We start from the raw sequence: 23286 nt of genomic DNA on the forward strand, positions 1-23286 counted from the left end.
ATATTCCCTTAAGACCTATACTTTAGTCGCTATCAACCTCAAAGCGCAGAGACATCCTGAAATTCTCCCATAGACTCTAATGATAATTTTCGGCAGACGTCTGGGGAGAAAAACAGAGGAGACATATTTGGAAATTGTCACTGTGACTACAAGCTTTTGTCCTTAAACATAAAATTCACACCATTTGTTCATTGAAGCCTTGGGACTCGTAAAATGAAATAATCTTTGTGATAACTATCATGGTTTAGCTGGAACAAGCCCGTTTATACAGGGTGAAATTCTGCTTTTACAGAGCAGAGTGAGCCTGATTTTCCCGCCTTTCGTCTCCATGGCGACGGCGCAGCTGCAGATTTCACTGACAGGTCAAACTGCTGATGCTCAGTGTAGACAGCAGTTCCATGCTTATTACTGATTACTCAACTACACTATTGGATTGTGTAGTAATTAAGCACACACTTCCTCTAAATCCTTTCAAAATAAAAGCACCAAGCCAAATAATTAGCTTTAATAGCAATATTTCTGCTTTTAGATGGGTAATTATGATTAATTAAAGATAGATTAACAGTTTAGTAATTACCCACACATGCTTCCTCTACATCCTTTCAAAATAAAAGCACCAATGCCAATTATTAGCTTTAACTGCACTGCTTTTGCCTTTGAATGGGTAATTATGATTATTTAAAGACTAATTGACAGTTACGCTATTACCCCCACACATTTCCTCTAAATCCTTTCAAAATAAAAGCACCAATTACAATTTATTACCTTTAATGGCAAGATTGATTAGAAGATTTCTGGTTCTGAATACTTACCAATTGTTAATGAGACTACTTTAGAGTTCAGTAAATAACCACTCACACTTATTAGGGTGCTTTTATTCTGAAAGGGCTTAATCTAAATATTTTGCTTTAATAGAGCTATTCTTGCTATTGAATGAAATATTATGACTATCTAATGACTATTTTATAGTTTAGTAATCACTCACACACAACCTCTAAACCCTTTCAAAATAAAAGCACCAATGCAATTTATTACCCTAAATGGCAAGATTTTTGTTTCTGACTGGTAAATTTTTAATAGTTATTAAACTATTACATAGTTAGGTAATTATTTACAAATACTTTCTTCAAATCAAAAAGCTAGTCAGCTTATTTATGATTGTCAACAATGCACCTTGGTCAACTTTTTAATCTTTGACATCTTTTCAGCTTGGTCAAATTAGGATTTTTTTTAAATCGCCATCTTTTGTCATCGTTTTATTCTTTGTCAACGTTTTCTCGTTTTCATCGTTTTCTCGCTTTCATCGTTTTCATCTTTTTGCCGTAGTCAACTTTTGGACGCAGTCAACTTTTTGACGTCAGCAGCTTAATCAGTGTTTGTCATCGTTGCGGCAGCAGATCAGCTCTCCCACGTAATTTCTCGAGAAATTACTTTTTCTAGTTTTTATTATTATTATTTCGCCCCGTTTTTCGGTCGCTTTCATCGTCTCAACGCTTCGTCGTAGAATCGCCGTTCAACTTTCTAAACGTGTGTCGTCTTTAGGAGATGGGGGCTATTACTTTTCATGTTTTCAGCTTTTCAACTTTTAACGTTATTTAACGTTTTTCGTCGTTTTTTTATAATGGTCGTCTATGGGAATCATCGTTCAACTTTTTGTTCACTTGCCTCTTTTCATCAGCGTCTATCATCGTCATACTTTGGCGTAGAAACGTCATTTCAAGGTCAAAAGCGTCTATCATCTTTCAACGTTCTCCGTGTAAATCAGTGTCCTCGTATCTTTTATAGTTTTCGACTTGTGAGCGTTTAAATATCGTGTGGTTTATGTTAAATTTTCAGCTTTTCCATCAGTGTGTATTGTGTCTGCTAGAGTGCGTGATGTCACAGCTACAGTGAGAAGGTGCGCTTTTTTAAGACAGAACTTCTGTCTTTAACTTGTCACTACAGCCAGAATTTCTACTCTATCAACGTAATTATTTCACTAAATCGTAGTCATATTTATCTTCTTTCTAATGATGTGTCTGGATATACCCTCAGACCTATACTTTAGTCGCTATCAACCTCAAAGCGCAGAGAGATCCCGAAATTCTCCCATAGACCCTAATGATAATTTTTGGCAGACGTCTGGGGAGAAAAACAGAGGAGACATATTTTGAAATTGCCACTGTGGCTACAAGCTTTTGTCCTCAAACATAAAATTCACACCATTTGCTCATTGAAGCCTTGGGACTCAGAAAATGAAATAATTTTTGTGATAACTAATTAGTCAACCACACTATTGGATTGTGTAGTGATTAAGCACGCACTTCCTCTAAATCCTTTCAAAATAAAAGTACCAAGCCAAATAATTAGCTTTAATAGCAGTATTTCTGCTTTTAGATGGGTAATTATGACTTTTTAAAGATAGATTAACAGTTTAGTAATTACCCACACATGCTTCCTCTAAATCCTTTCAAAATAAAAGCACCAATGCCAATTATTAGCTTTAACTGCACTGTTTTGCCTTTGAATGGGTAATTATGATTATTTAAAGACTAATTGACAGTTACGCTATTACCCCCACACATTTCCTCTAAATCCTTTCAAAATAAAAGCACCAATTACAATTTATTACCTCTAATGGCAAGATTGATTAGAAGGTTTGTGGTTCTGAATACTTGCCAATCGTTATAGAGACTACTTTAGAGTTCAGTAAATAGCCACTCAAACTTAAATAGGGTGCTTTTATTCTGAAAGGGCTAAATCTAAATCGTTTGCTTTAATAGGGCTATTCTTGCTATTGAATGATAAATTATGACTATCCAACGACTATTTTATAGTTTAGTAATTGCCCCCACACAACCTCTAAATCCTTTCAAAATAAAAGCACCAATGTAATTCATTACCTTAAATGGCAAGATTTTTGTTTCTGACTGGTAAATATCTACTACTTATTAAACGATTACACAGTTAGGTAATGCTTTACAAATAGTTTCTTCAAATCAAAAAGCTAGTCAGCTTATTTATGATTGTCAACAATGCACCTTGGTCAACTTTTTAATCTTTGACATCTTTTCAGCTCAAATTAGGAATTTTTTTAAATCACCATCTTTTGTCATCGTTTTATTCTTTGTCAACGTTTTCTCGTTTTCATCGTTTTCATCTTTTTGCTGTAGTCAACTTTTGGACGAAGTCAACTTTTTGAGGTCAGCAGCTTAATCAGCGTTTGGCATCGTTGCGGCAGCAGATCAGCTCTCCCACGTAATTTCTCGAGAAATTACTTTTTCTAGTTTTTCTTATTATTATTTCGCCCTGTTTTTTCGGTCGCTTTCATCGTCTCAACGCTTTGTCGTAGGATCGCCATTCAACTTTCTAAACATTTGTCGTCTTTAGGAGATGGGGACTATTACTTTTCACGTTTTCAGCTTATCAACTTTTAACGTTATTCAACGTTTTTCGGCGTTTTTTTATAATGGTCGTCTATGGGAATCATCGTTCAACTTTTTGTCAACTTGCCTCTTTTCGTCAGCGTCTGTCATCGTCATACTTTGGTGTAGAAACGTCATTTCAATGTCAAAAGCGTCAATCATCTCTCAACGTTCTTCGTGTAAATCAGCGTCCTTATATCTTCTATACTTTTCAACTTTTAAGCGTTTAAACATTGGGTGGTTTTTGTTAAACTTTCAGCTTTTCCATTAGCGTGTAAGTTAGAGTGCGGGGTGTCACAGCCAGAGTGCAAGGTTGAGCTTTTTAAAGACAGAACTATCAACGTAATTATTTCACAAAACCGTAATCATACTTGTCTTCTTTCTAATGATGTGTCTGGCTATACAGTCAGATCTATACTTTAGTGGCTATTAACCTCAAAGCACGTGGAGATCCCGAAATTCTCCCATAGACCCTAATGATAATTTTCGGCAGACGTCTGGCGAGAAAAACAAGAGGAGACTTATTTTGATATTGCGACTGTGACTACAAACTTTTGTCCTCATACATAAAATTCACACCATTTGCTCATTGAAGCCTTGGGATTCATAAAATGAAAATATTTTTGTAATGACTATTATGGTTTAGCTTGAACAAGCCTGTTTATAGACGGTCAAACTCGGCTTTTACAAAGCAGAGTGAGCCTCATTTTCCCGCCTTTCGTCTCCATGGCGATGGCGCAGCTGCAGATTTTACTGACAGCTCAAACTGCTGATGCTCGGTGTAGACAGCAGTTCCATGCTTATTACTCAACTACACTATTGGATTGTGTAGTAATCAAGCACAAACGTCCTCTAAGTCCTTTCAAAATAAAAGCACCAAGCCAAATAATGAGCTTAAATAGCAATATTTCTGCTTTTAGATGGGTAATTATGACTATTTAAAGATAAATTAACAGTTTAGTAATTACCCACAAATGCTTCCTCTACGTCCTTTCAAAATAAAAGCACCAATGCAATTTATTAGCTTTAACTGCAATGTTTTTGCCTTTGAATGGGTAATTATGATTATTTAAAGACTAAATGACAGTTACGCTATTACCCCCACACATTTCCTCTAAATCCTTTCAAAATAAAAGCACCAATTACAATTTATTACCTTTACTGGCAAGGTTGATTCGAAGATTTCTAGTGCTGAATACTTACCAATCGTTAATGAGACTATTTTAAAGTCAACGTTTGAATCATTGTCATCTCTTTAATCTTGTCTTAGTATGACTTTGGTCATCTTTTTAATCATCATCTTTTTAATCGCCATCTTTTGTCATTGTTTTAATCTTTGTCACATTTTCTTGTTTTCATCGTTTTGCCGTAGTCAACGTTCTGACGTCAGCAGCTTAATCAGCGTTTGGCAACGTTGCGGCATCAGATCAGCTCTCCCACGTAATTTCTCGAGAAATTACTTTTTCTAGTTTGTACTACTTCCTGTTTTGCTCCTGATCCAGTTTACCCAGTTTACTTCCGGTTCTTGTTATCATCAGCTGCATCTCATCAGTAATCAATCATCTAGTTTTTAAGCACCATCTCTCACCATAGCACCCTGCCAGATTGTCTATGTTGTCCCTGACTATCATTTCAGCATTTCTTGTACTCTTGCCTTTTGTGTTTGATCCTGTTTTGTTATCGACCCTGCCTCTTGCCTAACCTATGACAGTCCTGTGCCGTGAGTTGACCCTCGCCTGTACTCTGACCTCGTCTGTGCCTTGTCAGATCTTGTTTGCTGCCACAACGTGTATGACCTCTGCCTGCCTGACTTTGCTTAGTATACTTCTGATGTTAAACGAGCCGACGCTGTGCATTTGGGTCCTTCCTCCATCGTCTGTTTGTGACAGAACAATCTGGCCAAACATGGACCCAGCCGGCACCAAGTCGATCAAGACTGAGCTACAAGCTTAGGAAGTGCAGATTCGCATTAAAGAAGAAAGAATCACAAGCATGCTCCAGGAACTTTCCAGGTACGCAGCGCATCAGGAAAGTTTAATGACGGTGTACGGAGAACAGTTAGCGGTACTCACCGCGAGTAAAGCCAGCTCCATCTCCGGTCGCCGCTGCAGCACCCACGCCGAGCCCAGCCGCTCCACATGTCCAGCTCGGAGCTCCAACTCGCTTCTCCGTCAAAACAGGTGACTGCCGAGCCTTTCTAACCCAGTGTGAGATCCAATTCGAGCTTCATGCTCCGCCGTCCCCGACGGAGCGGGGATGGAACAAACTGTGTCCCACCTATCGGGAAAAGCGGAAGCTTGGGCCACGGCGAAGTAGCAAAATAAATCAGCCTGTCTAGCCTCGTTCACAGCATTTTCCGCAGCCCCGAAGCGCATATTTTCTGGAGGTCACGCCAGGTCGAGAAGCCGCCCAGAAGCTGGTGAGTCTCCGTCAGGGAGATCACTCCGCTTCTGCGTATGCCATCGAGTTTCGGATGCTTGCCGCAGAGGCAGTTCGGGACTCCACCGCTTTGAGTGAAGTCTACATCAAAGGTCTGTCTCGCCGAGTTAAAGACAGCTTAGCGGCCACCAAGCCACCAACCGACTTAGACGAATGAATAGCCCTGGCCATCAAGGTGAACGGACGTTGTCGCAGGTCTTTCCGGCAACACGCGACAACTCACCACGCGTGGAAGGAGTCGACAAGCCGGCCGCTTCAACGTCAGCACCCCAGCCAATGGAGATGGGACGCCTTTGTCTGACGAACGCGGTGAAGGACCGCAGACGAACCTCAGGTCTGTGTTTGTATTGTTGCCATATTGCTATTCCCTGTCCTGTGAAAGCCAACGCTCACCATTAGCTTGAAGGTTAGTGATGAGCCAATCCACTCTATGCAAAGTCTCCGCCTGGCCATTACCTATAGCCACGTTCTCCGTTGGAACCCAGTCCATCCAGCAGCAGGCAGTTTTAGTGGATTCAGGGGCCGACGCCAACCTGGTCAACCGCCTCGGAGTGCCCACGTTTCCTCACTCCGTCCCTGCATCGACTACCATGGACTCAAAGCCATCACCGTCCGAGACCCCTATCTCTTTCCACTGCTCTCCTCAGCGTTTGAACTCCTTGTCGAAGCTAGGTTCTTCACCAAGCTCGATCTCATGAATGCATGCTATCTGGTTCACATCAGAGAAGGGGATGAGTGGAAAACAGCTTTCAACACTCCTGCCGGTCATTACAAGGACTTGAACTAGTGTCTACAACATCAGAGTCAAACACTTAACCACTGAGCCACAGTAACTGCTAACAATGCAGGTCTAAGCAGCATTATATATACTATTTGAAAACTACTAATTGACTACTAACTGAAATTAGCTGAACCATTGAAAACATAGTTTGAAATAGCTAAAAAGGTGAATTCATAGATAAATATCTCTAACGATTAGTTTTTGAAGAAAAGCTGTATGTGCACAAAAGAAATAAAAATATTTAATTTCTTTAGGTAAAGAACTACTATTTATTACTACTAAACCTTTTCATTTGAGTTGTAAGTTACATCTTGCAGTTGCCCTAATTGGGATTTGAACCTGAGACTGCCGGAGTCAGAGTCAAGGACCTTATCCACTGAGCCAAAGCAGCTACTTCCATTGAGTCGCATGGCGGCATTACACGTCCTAGTGTCAATGATAAACTCCTGTTGGTTTTAATAGGGAAAAGAAAAAGCTTCATATTTCCAAAAGTATCCTCAAAAAGCTGAACCTTTTGATATTTGAACGGTTTCTGTAGCTCAAAGCGTGTAGGAGGAGTTAAGTGGCCGACGATTGTAGAAAAGACGTAAAAAGGAAACATCAATGCTAACACTAGATAAAGCATTTCCATAAGAAAATGCACAGTGAATGCTTCCATGCTGAATGTTTTGCTAAAGAATTGCTGGAAATAGCTAAAAATTTTAAACATATGAAAGTAGCTTAAACACAATGTATAGATGAATGCGTCTGAACAGAACTGGGTGTTGTTTAAACAGAGCTCACCAACGCCCTAGCGATGTTCCAGGCCATGGTCAATGACATATTGAGCACCATGATCAACGTCTTTGCCTTTGTGTATCTAGACGATATCCTAGTCTTCTCACACACTGAAGAAGAACACAAGAATCACGTTCGCCAAGTCCTGAAAAAGCTCTATGAGCACAGTCTGTTTGTCAAAGCCGTGAAGTGCAAGTTTCACGCCACCACCATCTCTTTCCTTGGGTTCATAATTACCCCTGGGGGCATCCAGATGGATCCAGCCAAGACGCAGGCTGTCACCGACTTGCCTCAACCTCAGTGCTGACAAGATGTCCAGAGATTCTTAGGCTTTGCCAACTTCTATCGCCGCTTCATTCACAGATTTAGTTCCATAGCCTCACCTCTCCATAACTTAACCTCCTTTAAAGTTTAATTCCAGTGGTCTCCTGAAGCTGAAACCGCCTTCCAGCGAGTCAAGACGGCCTTCACAACGGCTCCTGTCCTGCGCATGCCTGATCCCAGCCGTCAGTTTGTGGTAGAGGTGGATGCCTCGGACTCTGGGGTTGGAGCGGTCCTCTCCCAGCGGGCTCCTCGAGGTGGGCGCTTGCATCCTTGTGCGTTTCTCTGCAGGAAACCCAGCAGAGTGGAATTACGACATTGGAAAAAAGGAGCTGCTAGTGGTCAAGGTGGCCTTGGAGGAGTGGCGCCACTGGTTGGAGAGAGCCGAGCAACCATTCCAAGTATTCAGACCACAAAAATCTCGAGTATTTTACCACAGCCAAGCGTCTCAACTCACGTCAAGCCTGTTGGGCCCTGTTCTTTGCCCGGTTCAATTTTCACATCTCATATCGCCCTGGATCCAGAAAAGGCAAACCGGATGCACTATTGAGAGTGCAGGAGTCTGAGTCGGAGGTTATGGAACCCACCACCATCCTACCGGCTTCCTGTCTTGTAGGGGCCGTCACATGGTCCGTCGAGAGCCGTGTCCAGAAGGCAATTCGAGGCCTTCCGCTGCCTCCTTCCTGCCCACCAAATCGGCTGTTCGTCCCTCCGGAGCTTTGGGGGGAGGTGGTCCACTGGGCCCACACCTCGCCTTTCAGTTGCCACCCTGGGGTCCAGCGGATTGCATTCGTATCGGCAGTCGGTTCTGGTGGCCATCCGTCCTCAAAAACATATGGGATATGTAGCTGCCTATCCTGTTTGTTCCGCCCAAAAATCATCGCACAAGCCACCTCCGGGGTTGCTCCAGCCTCTACCAGTCTTACATCGTCCTTGGTCCCACATTGCCCTGGACTGTGACGGGCCTTCCACCGTCCAGGAGTGACACAGTTGTCCTCACGGTCATTGATCGATTCTCCAGATTAACCTATTGTGTCCCCCTACCTAAGGTTTCCTCAGCCAAGCAGACAGCCCAGGCAGTGTTGGAGAACGTCTTCCGGTTGCATGGGTTCCCCAAGGACGTCGTCTCAGACCGAGGGCTTCAGTTCGTGTCTCGTTTTTGGAAAGAATTCTGTGATTTGCTCGGAGCCCAAGTAAGCCTTACTTCTGGTTATTATCCCGAAGCCAATGGTCAGACGGAGCGCACAAATCAGCAACTGGAAACCGGCCTCCGTCTTCTTGCCTCCACCATCCCAACATCCTGGAGCCAACAATTACTGTGGGTAGATTATGCTCATAATACTTTACCTTGTACCTCCACCGGCATGTCTCCATTTCTCTGCGCCTACGGATACCAGCCGCCTCTCTTCCCGTCCTTGGAAAAGGTAATCATTATCCCGTCCGCCCATGCCCTGCTGAGCTGCTGCCGGTGCACCTGGGCCCAGGCTAAACGAACCATGCTACTCACCCAGGAGTGCTACAAGAAGGCAGCGGACCGTCATCGTTCCGAGGGTCCAGCATACTCGGTGGGACAGCAAGTCTGGCTGTCCACCAAGATCTCCCCATAAAGGCCCAGTCACGTAAGATATCCCAGAAGTTCATAGGTCCACTCATCATTGAACGTGTTCTCAATCCATCTGTCATCAGACTCACCCTTCCGAGAACCATGTGCATCCACCCAACATTCCACGTCAGTCGCCTCAAGCCTTTCCACTCAAGCCCTCTGGTCCCACCCACTCCGTTACCTTCTCCTCCACGGCTGGTCGACGGCTGTCCTGTCTACACTGTCCACACTCCGCTCAACTGCCGCAGCCGAGGTCGCGGCTTGCACTACCCGGTGGACTGGGAGAGATACGGGCCGGAGGAGCGTTCATGGATTCCGGCCCGGGACATCTTGGACCCGACTCTCATCAGGGACTTTCACCAAGCCCACCCGGAGCTCCCTGGGCCGGGGGGGGGGGGAAATCTGTCATAATTCATGTTTCTTAGTTACATTTTTGTTCATGTCCGGTTTTATTTTGCACTACTTCCTGTTTTGCTTCTGATCCAGTTTACCCAGTTTATTCCGGTTCTTGTTATCATCACCTGCATCTCATCAGTAATCAATCATCTAGTATTTAAGCACCACCTCTCACCAGTGTCGCGGAAATTTGCAATGAAAGGCAGATGAGAGAGTTGTCTTTTGTGAAATTTATTGTAACAACAGAGAAAAATAAAAATAACGGAAAAGCAAATCAAAAGCCAGCTGGGCAGAATAGAACATACACCACGAAGGTATAATGCAAAGATCACACAATCCTCAAGTTGCTTCTCCCTTTTAGCTTCTCTGTCTGACTAGGGTGGAATGTCTGTCTAACCCAATCAAATTACATGCACCACCTCCTCCCTGTCGCAGTGTGTGAAGATTTTTACTTTCTCACACCTGCACCTGTGAGAAAGGAGCACCAAGTCTCAACAGACAGAGAGACGCAACACCCCGGCCTTGGGTTTTGCAGGCTAGAGTTGAGAGTCTATCAGGCAGAGACAACCATTAAACAATCTAGGTGAAATGCCAAATGCATACAGTAAGACAAGACATAAAATATTAAATGCAAAACATAAATCATAAATCGTATAATAACTGCATAGAAGGAAGACACAATTTTTCCCATAACACTCCCCCCTTTTGCGCCTGCCGCAGTTCCTGCCGACCTCCGGGAGGAGGTCGCGTCGCCGCAGTCCCTGCCGACCTCCAGGAGGGGGTCGCGCCCGCCGCAGTCCCTGCCGACCTCCAGGAGGAAGTCGCGCCCGCCGCAGTCCCTGCCGACCTCCAGGAGGAGGTCGCGCCCGCCGCTGTTCCGGTCGACCTCCTCCTGGAGGTCGCGCCTGCCGCAATTCCTGTCGACCCCCAGGAGGGGTCGTTCCTGTCGCAGCTCCCGCTGCAGTTCCTGTCGACCTCCAGGAGGGGGTCGTTCCTGTCGCAGCTCCCGCTGCAGTTCCTGCCGACCTCCAGGAGGGGGTCGTTCCTGTCGCAGCTCCCGGTGCAGTTCCTGTCGCAGCTCCCGCTGCAGTTCCTGTCGACCTCCAGAAGGGGGTTGTTCCTGTCGCAGCTCCCGCTGCAGTTCCTGCCGACCTCCAGGAGGGGGTCGCACCTGCATCGTTTCCTGGCGGCTCGGCTCCGGACGTACCTGCATCGGTTCCTGGCGGCTCGGCTCCGGACGCACCTGCATCGGTTCCTGGCGGCTCGGCTCCGGCCGCATCTGCATCAGTTCCTGGCGGCCCGGCCCCAGCCGCATCTGCATCGGTTTCTGGCGGCCCGGCTCCGGCCGCGTCTCCACGTCTGTCTTCGTCTCTGGTTCCTGCCTCGTCTCTGTCTCTGCTGCCAGACTGGTGGCCTCGCCCTCGGCGCATCCGGCTGTTTGGATGGCACTGCCTCCTGCGGCGACGTCCGCCTCGACTCCTCAGCCTCCTGGATCGGTGTCCGCCTGGAGGGCATCGCCGTTCGGGGTGGTCCCTGGGGACGTCCTGTTTTATTTTGTAGTACTTCCTGTTCCTCAGTTCTGTTCCCAGTTCACTCAGCACACCTGTTATCAGTTAGTAATCAGCACCAGTATATAGCCCCACCGTTCACAGACTCAAGTTGCCAGATTGTCGAGTTTCCTGAGTCATAGCACTTCTGCCCAGCGTTCGTGTATTGCTTCTCGTGTCTTGATCTTGTTTTTCCCTGATTACCGAATCCTGCCTGAACCCTGCTTGCACCGTTACCTGGATAAGTACCCTGCTCGAACAACTGACTGTAACGCACCCCCCCCGTGAATTTGGAAAATTCTTCTTAAAATGGCATAATATGGCTCCTACCCTATAAAAGAGTAAATAGATAGTGTCCAGTCCAAGGAGAAAAATGTGCATATATTTTGCCACTTGTGAGTCGTTGGGCCAAAGCCATCGGCATCAGTTATGGCAATTACACAGCCTTTATATGTACTTTAACCAAATACAGACTTTAAAAACCCATAATATTAGAGTGTCCAAGCCGGGTCTGCCTTAAGTCAACATTTAAGTCAACGTTTAGAGGTCAATAGGCCATTTCATTTTTTTTCCCACATTAAAAGCACAGCACACAAATAAAGCAGTTGGTTAGCTATATTTTGTCACGTTCCGTGTCATGTCCTGTTTTATTTTTGTAGTACTTCCTGTTCCTCAGTTCTGTTCCCAGTTCACTCAGCACACCTGTTATCAGTTAGTAATCAGCACCAGTATATAGCCCCACCGTTCACAGACTCAAGTTGCCAGATTGTCGAGTTTCCTGAGTCATAGCACTTCTGCCCAGCGTTCGTGTATTGCTTCTCGTGTCTTGATCTTGTTTTTCCCTGATTACCGAATCCTGCCTGAACCCTGCTTGCACCGTTACCTGGATAAGTACCCTGCTCGAACAACTCACTGTGAGTTTTGCCTAGCCCTTGTCTGTACCGTCACCGTGATCTTTTGTGCACAGAACCTTGCCTGCTTACTGGACTCGAGATTGCCTGTTCCCTTCTGTACCTCGTTACCAAGCCTTCCGTGTATGACCTGGACCGTCTGACTCTGCTTACCGAAATAAAGCCTGTATTAATCCATACCCTGCCTTTGTGCTGTGCATGTGGGTCCGACGCCTGCCCGAGTCTGACATATTTATATACAGCAAATTATACAAGCAAATTCTCCACTGCCTCATCTTCGCCTATTCCCACACAGATAATTTTCTAGAAACAGCCAAAACAAAGAATTAGGCTTTTCTACGCCAAAATTTGTCGTATATTTTCGTTGCTTCAACCACGGCAGAGATTTCACACAGACTCAACTTTAAAGTTTAAATCAATAGCATACAGACACATTGTATATGGCAAATTAATACAATCAGAGAATGATTACAAAAGAGTAATAGCAAGAGAGGCAGAGCCCGAATTCACCTGCTTGTTCCTCTGCAGAGAGAACTGAGAGGTCGGAAAAGGTCAGCTGTGTGCTACCAGCGGACCCTCTGCGAAGCCTCTGAAAACCCCAGCCTGAGAAGACGTGCTTTTAACCACTACCTAAGATCTTTCCTTATGTCCAAATAAGGACGTGTAGATGTTTACTTCGAAGGAGAGAGATCCTACATGGCTTCTTGGAAAGTTCTGGCAATAGGCTGTGTTATCTGTCCAGCTCTCGGAACCATCTGGCCCACCATCAACCTCCTCGCCTTGTCAACAGAAAGTGGGGTGCACAGATCTCTGTATTTTATATTACTTGAAATTGTGTGGTAAACAAAAGACACCAGAGGCAAGTTTACACCAGGAGTCTCTAGCTGGGAGCTTATGTGCCTTAACCACCAGGCTGTTGGTCCTCTGAGGGTGACCTGTTGTATGGACAGACACTAAATTCCTTCATACAGCATTATGTTAATAAAGCCTTGATTTGAGTGGAACCTTTAAAGTTATGGATCCATGAAGAATTTTCTTGTTAGGCAGTTTACATATATATCTGGTTTTCATGGCTCAGGTGCGGCTCTTACAGTCTGGAGCAGAAACAAGCTTCCACTATTTGTGTCCTTTTTGGGAGAGAGTTCATCACACCTACTCTCTACTGTGTATTTCTTTTACGTAACGAGCCAGTTCTTTGCAAGTGTGAAGTGAAGCCAAACTGGAGGATAATATAGAACTTTCCTCAGACTGAGGAAGCTTTTGGTCTTTGTCAGTTGTCATTCATTCCTGGGTGGCTGAAAAAAAATTGCCAATAAATTTAGTGCTAATCATTGCAATACAGTAATACATAATATAATTAGAACAAATAAAATATCCATTTGGATGTTGACTGAATGTTTGACTAAAGGGCATTGTATTGAAAACTGCTGTAATTTTCTACTTACTTAGACATAAATAACTTTAAGTTCAGTTATGAACTACTTTACATTTAAGACACTCATTAGATTTGTGTACTCTCTCTCTCTCTCTCTTGTAATTGTCCTCAATGTCTGCTATTGTTCTTTCTGGCAGTCAGACCCCTTCTGTGTGGATTACCTTGTCTCTCTTTGTCAGCATTCTCCCACATTTCTCGAGCCCGAATGACATCCCAATGTCCGAGCTGTAGATCCTGGTGGTGTGGATCAGTGAGTTGATGTCTCGCTCACTCTTGGCGTACAGCTTTATGTCATCCATGTAGAGTAGGTGACTTATGATGGCCCTGTTCCGGAGTCGGTATCCATAGCCAGTCTTGTTTATTATTTGGCTGAGAGTGTGTGTGGTTCTTATGGCTCAGAGCGTTAGGTTCAAGCCTGTGTGTATCTTACTGTTCAGAGCGTTAGGCTCGCGCGCGCGCGTGTGTGTGTGTGTGTGTGTGTGTGTGTGTGTGTGTGTGTGTGTGTGTGTGTGTGTGTGTGTGTGTGTGTGTGTGTGTGTGTGTGTGTGTGTGTGTGTGTGTGCGTGCATTGGAGAAATATAATTGGTAGACTGCAGTGAAGCCTTTGTTTTATTACTATTATTATTATTGACAACAGCTTAAAAAAATAAAAATCTTTTAAGCGTATTTGACATATATACATCATATCAGGTAGTAGTGACGTCACATATATCTCGTACTTACCCTTACTTTATAGATACTAGATATAGGAATCATGGCTACACATTTCCAATATTTTGTTTCATCACAAGCTTGTCAATTTAATTGAGAGGCAAATTTCTGCTAACTGCACCACGCCTCAGTGATTATCACAGACTCCTCGAATATCCAGATGTGACAATATGTGTCTGCAAGGTGGAGAATCTGGCAGACGCCATTCCGCTGCCCCATGAGGGAGAAGAACATGAATGCGTGGCGGAAGCAGAGAGGTATGCTAAGCTACGCTCTGACTTCTGTGCCACTTCTTTGGACATAGTAGACATGACTCTGTTTGTGGATGGATCTTGCTATAGGCAGGCGCCGGAGCTTAAAGCAGGGTTTGCAGTGGTGCAAGAGAAGGATGGAAACATGAAGGTGATGACCGCTTAGGAATGCACTTGTTCCGCTCAACTCACAGAGCTGAAAACTTTGACAGCTGCTTGTGATTTAGCAACAGGCAAGCGAGCCAACATATACACAGACTCAGCGTTTGCACATGGTGCAAAAGCAGAGAAGTCTCCTGAAGCTGTGCATGTGGGTCCACCATCTTCACGCACAGCGCTCCGTGACAGTACGATCTGGCCAGACTCGGACCCAGCCGGCTCTCAGGTACATCTTAAGCTCTGTTTTGTTTTTGTTTAAAGGAGTGTTTTTTACGGCATGGAGTCCTTGGTTTCAGCTGGTCCATCTGTCCCACCTCTCGTACTAGATCATTCTGCGGTTTCAGTTTCAGTTTCCGTTCCCCAGCCAGGTCTGGCCGCTGCTGTTGCAAGCCTGCCCAGCTCAAACTCCAGTCCTCTGGGAGGAGTTTTTGCATCGGTGCGGTCTTGCGTTCCGTACCCCGGCATCACAGAACCGCAGCCCGCTCCAGTCACAGAACCCCAGCCTGCCTCGGTATCACAGCCCCCTTCAGTCACAGAAGTGCAGCCTGCCTCGGTACCGCAGACCGCTCCAGTCACAGAACCCCAGCCCGCTCCAGGCACAGAACCCCGGCCCGCTCCAGTCACACAACCCCAGCTTGACCCAGTCACAGAACCCCAGCCTGCCTCAGTATTGCAGCCCGCTCCAGTCACAGAAACCAAGCCTGCCTCAGTACTGCAGTCCGCTCCAGTCACAGAGTCGCAGTCCACTCCAGTCACAGAACTGCAGTCCGCTCCAGTCACAGAACCCTAGCCTGCCTCAGAACTGCAGTCCGCTCCAGTCACAGAACAGCTGTCTGCTCAAGTCACAGAACCGCAGTCCGCTCCAGTCACAGAACCGCAGTCCGCTCCAGTCACAGAACCGCAGCCTGACCCAGTCACAGAACCCCAGCCTGCCTCAGTATCGCAGCCTGCTCCACTCACAGAACCGCAGCCCGCTCCAGTCACAGAACCCAAGCCTGCCTCAGTACTGCAGTCCGCTCCAGTCACAGAGTCGCAGTCCGCTCCAGTCACAGAATCGCAGTCCCCTCCAGTCACAGAACCTTAGCCTGCCTCAGAACTGCAGTCCGCTCCAGTCACAGAATCGCAGCCCGTCACCATATCGCAGCCCGCATCAGTCATGGATTCGCAGCCTGCTCCAGCCACAGATCCAGTCACAGGACCGCCTCCAGGTCCTGTGGAAAATTTTGTGTTTGTCATGAGATGCTGTGCCTCTGGCTGAGGGTTGTTCCTGGGGGGTCATCAAGCATTTGTTTATCAAATGGTTGGGGTTTCACTGTAGTGACCACGGGAACATTGGAAGTAAAGGAAGTAAAGCTCATAACTCATGTATATCAAAGACCAGTCAACAGCTCATGTGGGGGTTTGTAACAGGGTATAAATACAGGTCTTGTGTCCTCAGTCATTCAGTGGATACTTTGTACATAGTGAGATGTGCCTTACATCTTAGATGTTATGTAATTGTGATCCACTCGACATGAGAGTAAACTTTGAGATGGTTCATCACACTGATGATCTCCGGTTGATTTCTTTATAAGAAGATTTCCACAACAGTCCTGCCACAGAACCACAGTCCCTTACCTGATTGGCACCGCAGCCGGTTCCAGGCCCCTGGCGCCTGGCCGCTACCGCAGCTCTCCCGCCATGTCAGACCCAGGCTGCACCGGATCTCCCGCGATGTCGGACTTCTGCTGCACCGGGTTACCTGCCATAACAGAACCCTACCGCTCCAGCAGCAGATGCTCAGACCCGAGTTCCTGCCCCAACCCAGTCCCAGAAGGCACGCGCTGGCCCCTGCTATGGCTGCCGTTCCGCCAAGACGGGTCTCCATTCTGTCCCATGTTGGCCTAGCAGAGGCCATTCTGTCCTGTGTTGGCCCAGGAGGGGCCATTCTGCCCAGTGTTGGCTCCGAAGAGGAGGGCAATCTGCCCTGTTTTGGCAAGATCTTAGGTAGTGGTTAAAAGCAGAGCACTTCGCAGTCTTTGTAGTCTTTATTCAAATGGCTATTTGTTAAGTTTGTATTTATTGCATGTTGAATTGCCAAATGCATAATACATTTTCAAATTTAATGACAATATTGCATATTGAATTGCCAATTCACAAATGTATACATGAATACAGACATGCGTCTGCAATTAGATAAGATGATAAAACAATATGAGCAAAATGGTGCAAAAATATATTCAATAGCCCTCTTTTACATTCAGTTAGTCAGTTGGAGGCATATGTTGTTGGAGCGTGATACAGCAAGTATCAGCCAGCCACATTCAGCTGCTGACCACACTAGGGTCCCAGCCGGGGGCATCCAGAAGGAGCTGCAGACCAGTGGACCCTGAGGTGAGCCATGCCAGCTCTGTGGGACGCAATCATCTCTATGTCAGCAGGGCATCAAGTTCCAATATAATCCAGTTGATCGGGGCAACATTAAAGCGCAGTTTGCATAGAGAGCCGGTTTGCCTAATGTGATCGAACCCATCAGCTGGACACATTGCTATAAAAGCACATCACAGGATGAACATAACTCAACAAAAAACTTTTTTTATTTCATTAACGTACAAATAATCTGTGCATAATAATCTGTGCAATGTAACATTTACATTAGACTTTTGCACATTTAACTAAATGTGAGAAAACATAGTTATAGGGGCTCCTTTTACATTCGGCACCCCATACTTTAGTGGTAAACTGGTGGTCAGATCACTTTTTTTTATCTCCACTACTGTTCAGATCCTGCAGTATTGACACTTGCACACACGGTCCCACTCAGCGTACTGCGCAAATGCAGACTGCATTTAAATGAATTAACATATTTATATAGAGTTATCACGAGAGGAGTTGTCACGAGAGGACTCTGCTACTCAATAACCTGCGCTCAATTATATGTTAATTGGGTTGTACGAAAGAAACATGCGTAGATTCGTGTTTAGGGGATTTATTGATACAGAAAACACCACAGTGATCAGTCTTATCAGCAACAATGATAAAAACTGCCTAACACATCAAAGGGACTTGTGGTGGAAATTTTCCATAAAGAAGTAGATGAGAGAGAGTTGTCCTTTTGTGCGATTAATTGAAATAATAAAGAAAATAAAAATAATGGGGAAAGCAAATAAAAAGCATGGATGTTGATAGTGCACATCAACAAACCAAAAACCAGCTGGGGAGATCAGTGCACACACCACGAAGGTGTGATGCAAAGAGCCCACGATCTTCAAGCTGCTTCTGCCTTTTAGCTCCTCTGTCCGACTAGGGTGGACTGTCTTTCTAACTCAATCAAATTACATGCACCATCTCCTCCCTGTCGCAGTGTGTGTGAAGATATTTACATTCTCACACCTGCATCGCTGACGTCCAACTATCTGTGAGAAAGGAGCACCAAGTCTCAACAGACAGAGACACAACTCCCCGACCTTGGGTTTGGGAGCTAGAGTTGAGAGTCTATCAGGCAGAGACAACCATTGAACAATGTAGGTGAAATGTCAAATGCATACAGTAAGACAAAACATAAGATATTAATTGCAGGACATAAGTCATAACTCGTATAATAACTGCATAGAAATGCATAGAAATAAGGAAGACACATAGAAATAAGGAAGAGACAATTTTTCCCATAACACTCCCCCCTTTTGATTACACAATAATCAAACCATAAAAGAAAAAAAATTGTCAACATCACATTCTGTAATAATAAAATATCCTTGCAAATGAAACTATAAGGCTATTAACTCATCAAGATTCAAAATACACCTCCATATAAAATGCAAGTAATTTAGGGACAAAAGGTTGGGAGCTGTTTTTGTGGGTAGTTATACAAGAATAACCTCTGTATTGGCATGTGAAGAAAATAAGCTCATAATCATATTTGTATCAGATTATATTATGTGGTCAGATAGCCTAAGACCATTGTCAAAGTCATTACGTGAATTAGAGTTGGGGTTTTTGAACGTAGTGCATTGTGTCATTTGATACGAGAGTGTTGCTGGGGTCGCACGCATGATGAGACCTCTAACCAGTGGGATAACGCAAAAACCAAACAAGAGAATCACAGCCATCTCAATTATAAAGGAAACAGCTGTGGACATGAGAAAAGATTTTCCATTTTCCAGACATTTCGTCTAGCCAATTCTAAGAGGAGGAATCTATACCAGAGTTAGCTGAGATTCTGAAGGCCGTGGAGCGCCTTCGCCACAATACCATTAGAATCAGTGTTATTCAGGATGTAAGTACAACATGCCTCTCCAAACATAACACAAAGGCCTCTTTTCTCTGCTAACAACATGTCTACGGCCATTCAATTGTAATGTAATAAAGACAATTAATCTATGATAGCCATAGGTTTCCGGTGGGGTTCTGTTTCATATAATCTTAAGATAGATTTTGTGCTTTCGGATCTTTAATTGTACATTTGCGTCTAGAGCGAATAAGAGAATCAGGGATTTAACCAGAATGATGATGCATATTTCCGCTTGTGTTGTCTTTCATCTGTAGATGAAGGATAAAAATTTTTTTGTAGCAGTGAATAAAGTGATTGTGAGCAAATTAAACACCAAATCAACTTTAGGATATTTAAACTCAGTGTTGTTGTTGTGTAAAGTTACAAGGAAACATCATACGATAAAGGCAATAATCAGAGTAACATAAAATGAAGTCTAACACAACAAGGTTACATGTGATGTCTCGTAACAATCTGCTTCTTCCTGTTGAACAGCAGCGTTAGATTGTTTCCAACCTGTATGTTGAAGTATTGACAGTTCGTTGAGGTTCTTCAGGTTGTGATCAGCTGATCACAGAGACACTTGGGATTCGTTATCACCGCCAGGTTTCCTCCCAATGTCGTCTGAGTCACTGTCACTCCCGTGATGTGAAGAGTCTACACGTCGTCCAGCGTCGGCAACTCAAGGCTGCTCGTGTGTGTGTTTTCTCAGGAGCGTGTGTGTAGATGTATGGTCTGATAGTGTGATTCCCCGGTGCAGCTTCAGGCGGCGCTTGGCTCACACCTTTAGCTGAACGGTCAACGCAGCCTCGCCTCAGTGCGTGTGTGAGCACAGCGAGGGTCGTCCTTCTCAGTTCTTTATGTCAGTGGTGGTTTTCTTCGTGGGATGTAGATGTAGGGTCGTCTGTTGGATCTGGGACCTTCCTGGATGGAGTGGATCCAAGTCGCTCTTTCTGTGATCTTTACAGTCGTGTTGGTCGTCAGAAGGACCTGGAAGGGGCCTCGCCACTGTTTGGAGTCCCAGTGCTTCCTCCTGAACTCCTTAACGATCGCCCAGTCCCCTGGTTGGATGGTGAAATGGTCCTGTCGCCTGCTTTTACCTGTTGGGAAATCTGAATTATGGGGAAAAGGTGTTTGGGCGGCACGGCTTGTCATCAGGCCCAAACCAGACTCAGTGGCTACAGGTGGAACCATTCGTCAGCCAGAGTCTGCGTTCCTGTGAGGTAGAAAATGTTTAAAGCACAGGGAGAGAGAGAAGGAGAGGTAGAGAGAATTGGAGAGGAAACGAGGATGAGGAGAGGAAACGATGAGAGGGAACAAGGATCAGGAGAGGGAGGGGTTGTTGGGCAGCGACCTTCGCAGCAGCGTCTACAGCTGCATGTCGGCACAAACAAAGTCGTCACTGATGATGTAAAAACAGCATTAGCTGTAGGTGGCAGGACAGCGTCCAGCAAAGCAGTAACCTAATCATGATGTGAGATAGGTTTGCAATCAGACTTCAAAAGCTTCCTATGCTTCCACAGAGCATCTGTAGAGTCTGTGTAGATGGTAACAGACTTTCCTTCTGCTAGTTTACTAGCTTCAGTCAACGCGATCAACTCTGCAGCCTGAGCAGAGTAGTGTCTTAGCAAAGCACCAGACGGCATCTTGATAGTAACGTTCAGCATGTTGAGCAAGGTGGTGTTGCATCTAAGCCATCGGGCTGTAGAAAGATGTGATCTATTCCAAAAGAATCAAAAACAGTATAAGGACAAAAGAACAGAAGTCGTACAACCTGATTTCTCATCCACTGTTTGAGTGAAAGGTCGCGTAGGGTCAGATCAGGAAGACCCAAAGTAGGAGCCGAATGAAGAGCAAGCATGAGGTCAGTGAACGTTGTTCAGCCTCAGACGTCCACGTGAGACAAGAAGTGGACGATGAAGACGTCTGCATCAGAACCCTGAGTGGGGCCTCAAAGACAGTAAAAGTTGGAACAAAGTTTCTACAATAAGAACAAAGACCTAGAAAAGACATCAGCTGTTTATACGTGCACGGTTTAGGCAGGTTTCAAATTGCTTCAACTCAGTTGGGTGAGACGGATTTGCCATCAGCTGTATTTACAATGACCCAGAAAAATAACCTTTGTCTGAACAAACTGTAATTTAGACAGGCTCTCTTTGTGGCCTGTAGCATCCAATGTTTCAGTATCTTAGTGGTGTCTGCAGTAACGCCATCTATGGCTTCTTTCAAGAGGCTGTTGTTTGAATTCATGGTCAGATTTAGTCGTGATGACCACTGGTTCACATCCTCTGATCAAACCTACATCATATGTGTGTGAGCCACAGGGAAGCAGGGCTTCCTGTAAGGCTGAGTGTTGGGTCAGAGCGTCCTCTGAAAAATAAAAATAAAAACAAAAGCCTGTAATGTGGGTAAATACGTCACATGGGGTCAGAAGTCGTTCACCAGTCTCCACCCCGTTGACATCTGTTCACGAAAGGACCCACGTCCTGCATCTGTCTCCATCATGTTTTCACAGAGGGACATGTGGAACTGTAGAATAAACATCAAAAATCTTTTTGTTCGTTAGTAAAAGAAATCGCAAGCGCAGACCTGTGTTCATCCCAAAAGAGGGAAGTTGCGGTCAGTTTGAGTGTGTGTGAAATCATAAACAAGCTGTGATGCAGCCTGTGTGAGGGCCTCAGTTACAGCCCCCCCCCCCTCAGCAGCCACCGATAAGAGCACAGCTGAGCTGAAGTTAACACCAACAAAAGAGGGATTATTTAGAATGTCTGTAGATGTAACCTGCACTCCGTCTGGAGTGGAAATCAATCAATTACCTAATTTACATGAGATCTCTTCCTAAAAATTTAACTGGCCATAAGTTTGAAAGCAAAAATGAATGTTAAGGTGTCTTGCTGCAGATGTTGCACAAGACAGTGAAAGAGTAAATTTTTCTTTAATAGTCTGGTACGTACAGTAATTATTATTACTTTTCTCTAATAGTCGTCTTCCCTTTAATAGTCATTAATAGTCTGTTTCAGTCAGTCTCAGTCTTCCTATAGTCTGTTTCTTTGTTTTTTCTACAGTCTGTTTTGTTTTTCTACAGTCTGGCCAGACAAACCTATATTGTGCACAAGTCCACAAGTATTTTTAGAAACATGAAGGATTTTATTACTGAATTTGTTGCAAGTTAAAATAGTTTGAACCCATCAGACTGTAAAGTCATGCAGCAGTTGTCATTTAGCTGTTTGTCATCATTTTAAGCGTGTTTCTTCATTGTGTGCGTGGAAATGTTTGTGTGTGTGTTTGCGGTACCGTCTTGTACGTCACGTGAAAAGGAACCGTCACCTTCCTCCTTCCCCAACCATCAGTCTGATGTGAGCGCCAGTAGGTGAAGCCTTTCAATGGGACAGTTGTTCCTCGATGACAGACCTTTCCTGGATCCTCACGTGCAGCTCTTTTGGGCCGATCACGTCTGAAGCCTCTCCTATTGTTTGAACCAGTGTCTGTGTCAGAGCACGTCTTCTCTGCTGTTGCTCTGTCCTTGTTTTCCTTTGCTGATTGTCATAAGCAGGTGTCTGCGTCAGACACACACGCTTGTAGTAGCTGGCTGAAGACGTTGTGGGAGTCTGTGAGGCGTCCATGCTGTGGTCTGTGTCCTCCAGCTGCTGTGGTGTCAGAGCTTCCACCCTGTTCTGGTCATTGGTCAGGCGCTTCTTCTCCTTCGGTTCTTCTGCTGATGGTGGGAAAGGAGTCCGGATTTACCCTCATCGCGCTCAGTTCTGCATTAGAATAGAGAGCAGAAACAATGGGAGCATTTGATCTTGACATGATATGTGTGTGGCAGAGTGCAAACAATTCTTCCCCAGTGTTGTTATCTTCTTTTTTTTCTGTTACTCTCATCTCTCTTTTGTTTCTTTTAGGGGTGTAGTTTTGATAGTTTTGCTTTTTAGAATCTTTTCTTTTGTATCTAATTTTTCTTTTAAGGTGCATATGTCTTTTACACTAAGCGATTCTCCTTTTGAACCCATAACCAGTTTCCCACTCATGGAAACATGAAACGCACTAATAACCATATTTAATTTTTACTTTTAATTACCTTTAATTACGTTTAGTTTTGTACGGTTGCTGTCTGGTGGTGAAGACTCAAATTGCCCCGAACCCGTCTTTCAGAGTCCGGCGGTTTCCTGCCTTAGATTTTTTGTGTGTTCCGGCCGGAACCTTCCCAAAATGCCTTTTTATCGGACGTCTCCGTAAAAAGGGAACCAACCTGATCTGGCGACAGAGCCTTTCACGAAGTATTTCCTCAACGTTAGGCCCCTC

The 23286-nt window shown here is 44.9% G+C and overlaps 1 protein-coding gene and 1 long non-coding RNA gene across 4 annotated transcripts in view; one reads left to right on the forward strand and one right to left on the reverse strand.

The window, feature by feature from the left end:
* LOC129604975 (uncharacterized) overlaps positions 1–23286 on the forward strand; it is a 72618-nt gene that overhangs the window by 45551 nt on the left and 3781 nt on the right. The gene's annotated exons all lie outside the window — the stretch shown is intronic.
* The window catches only part of ift20 (intraflagellar transport 20 homolog (Chlamydomonas)), a 30324-nt gene continuing 24725 nt past the window's right edge, over positions 17688–23286 (reverse strand). For all 3 annotated transcript variants that reach the window (XM_055513787.1, XM_055513788.1, XM_029171599.3), the window contains one exon: positions 17688–22745. In XM_055513787.1, the coding sequence (XP_055369762.1) occupies positions 22670–22745 (76 nt within the window). In that variant the 3' untranslated portion in view covers positions 17688–22669. The remainder of the gene's footprint in view (positions 22746–23286) is intronic.

This window comes from Betta splendens, chromosome 13 (assembly GCF_900634795.4).
Source record: "Betta splendens chromosome 13, fBetSpl5.4, whole genome shotgun sequence".
NCBI classification, from domain to species: domain Eukaryota; kingdom Metazoa; phylum Chordata; class Actinopteri; order Anabantiformes; family Osphronemidae; genus Betta; species Betta splendens.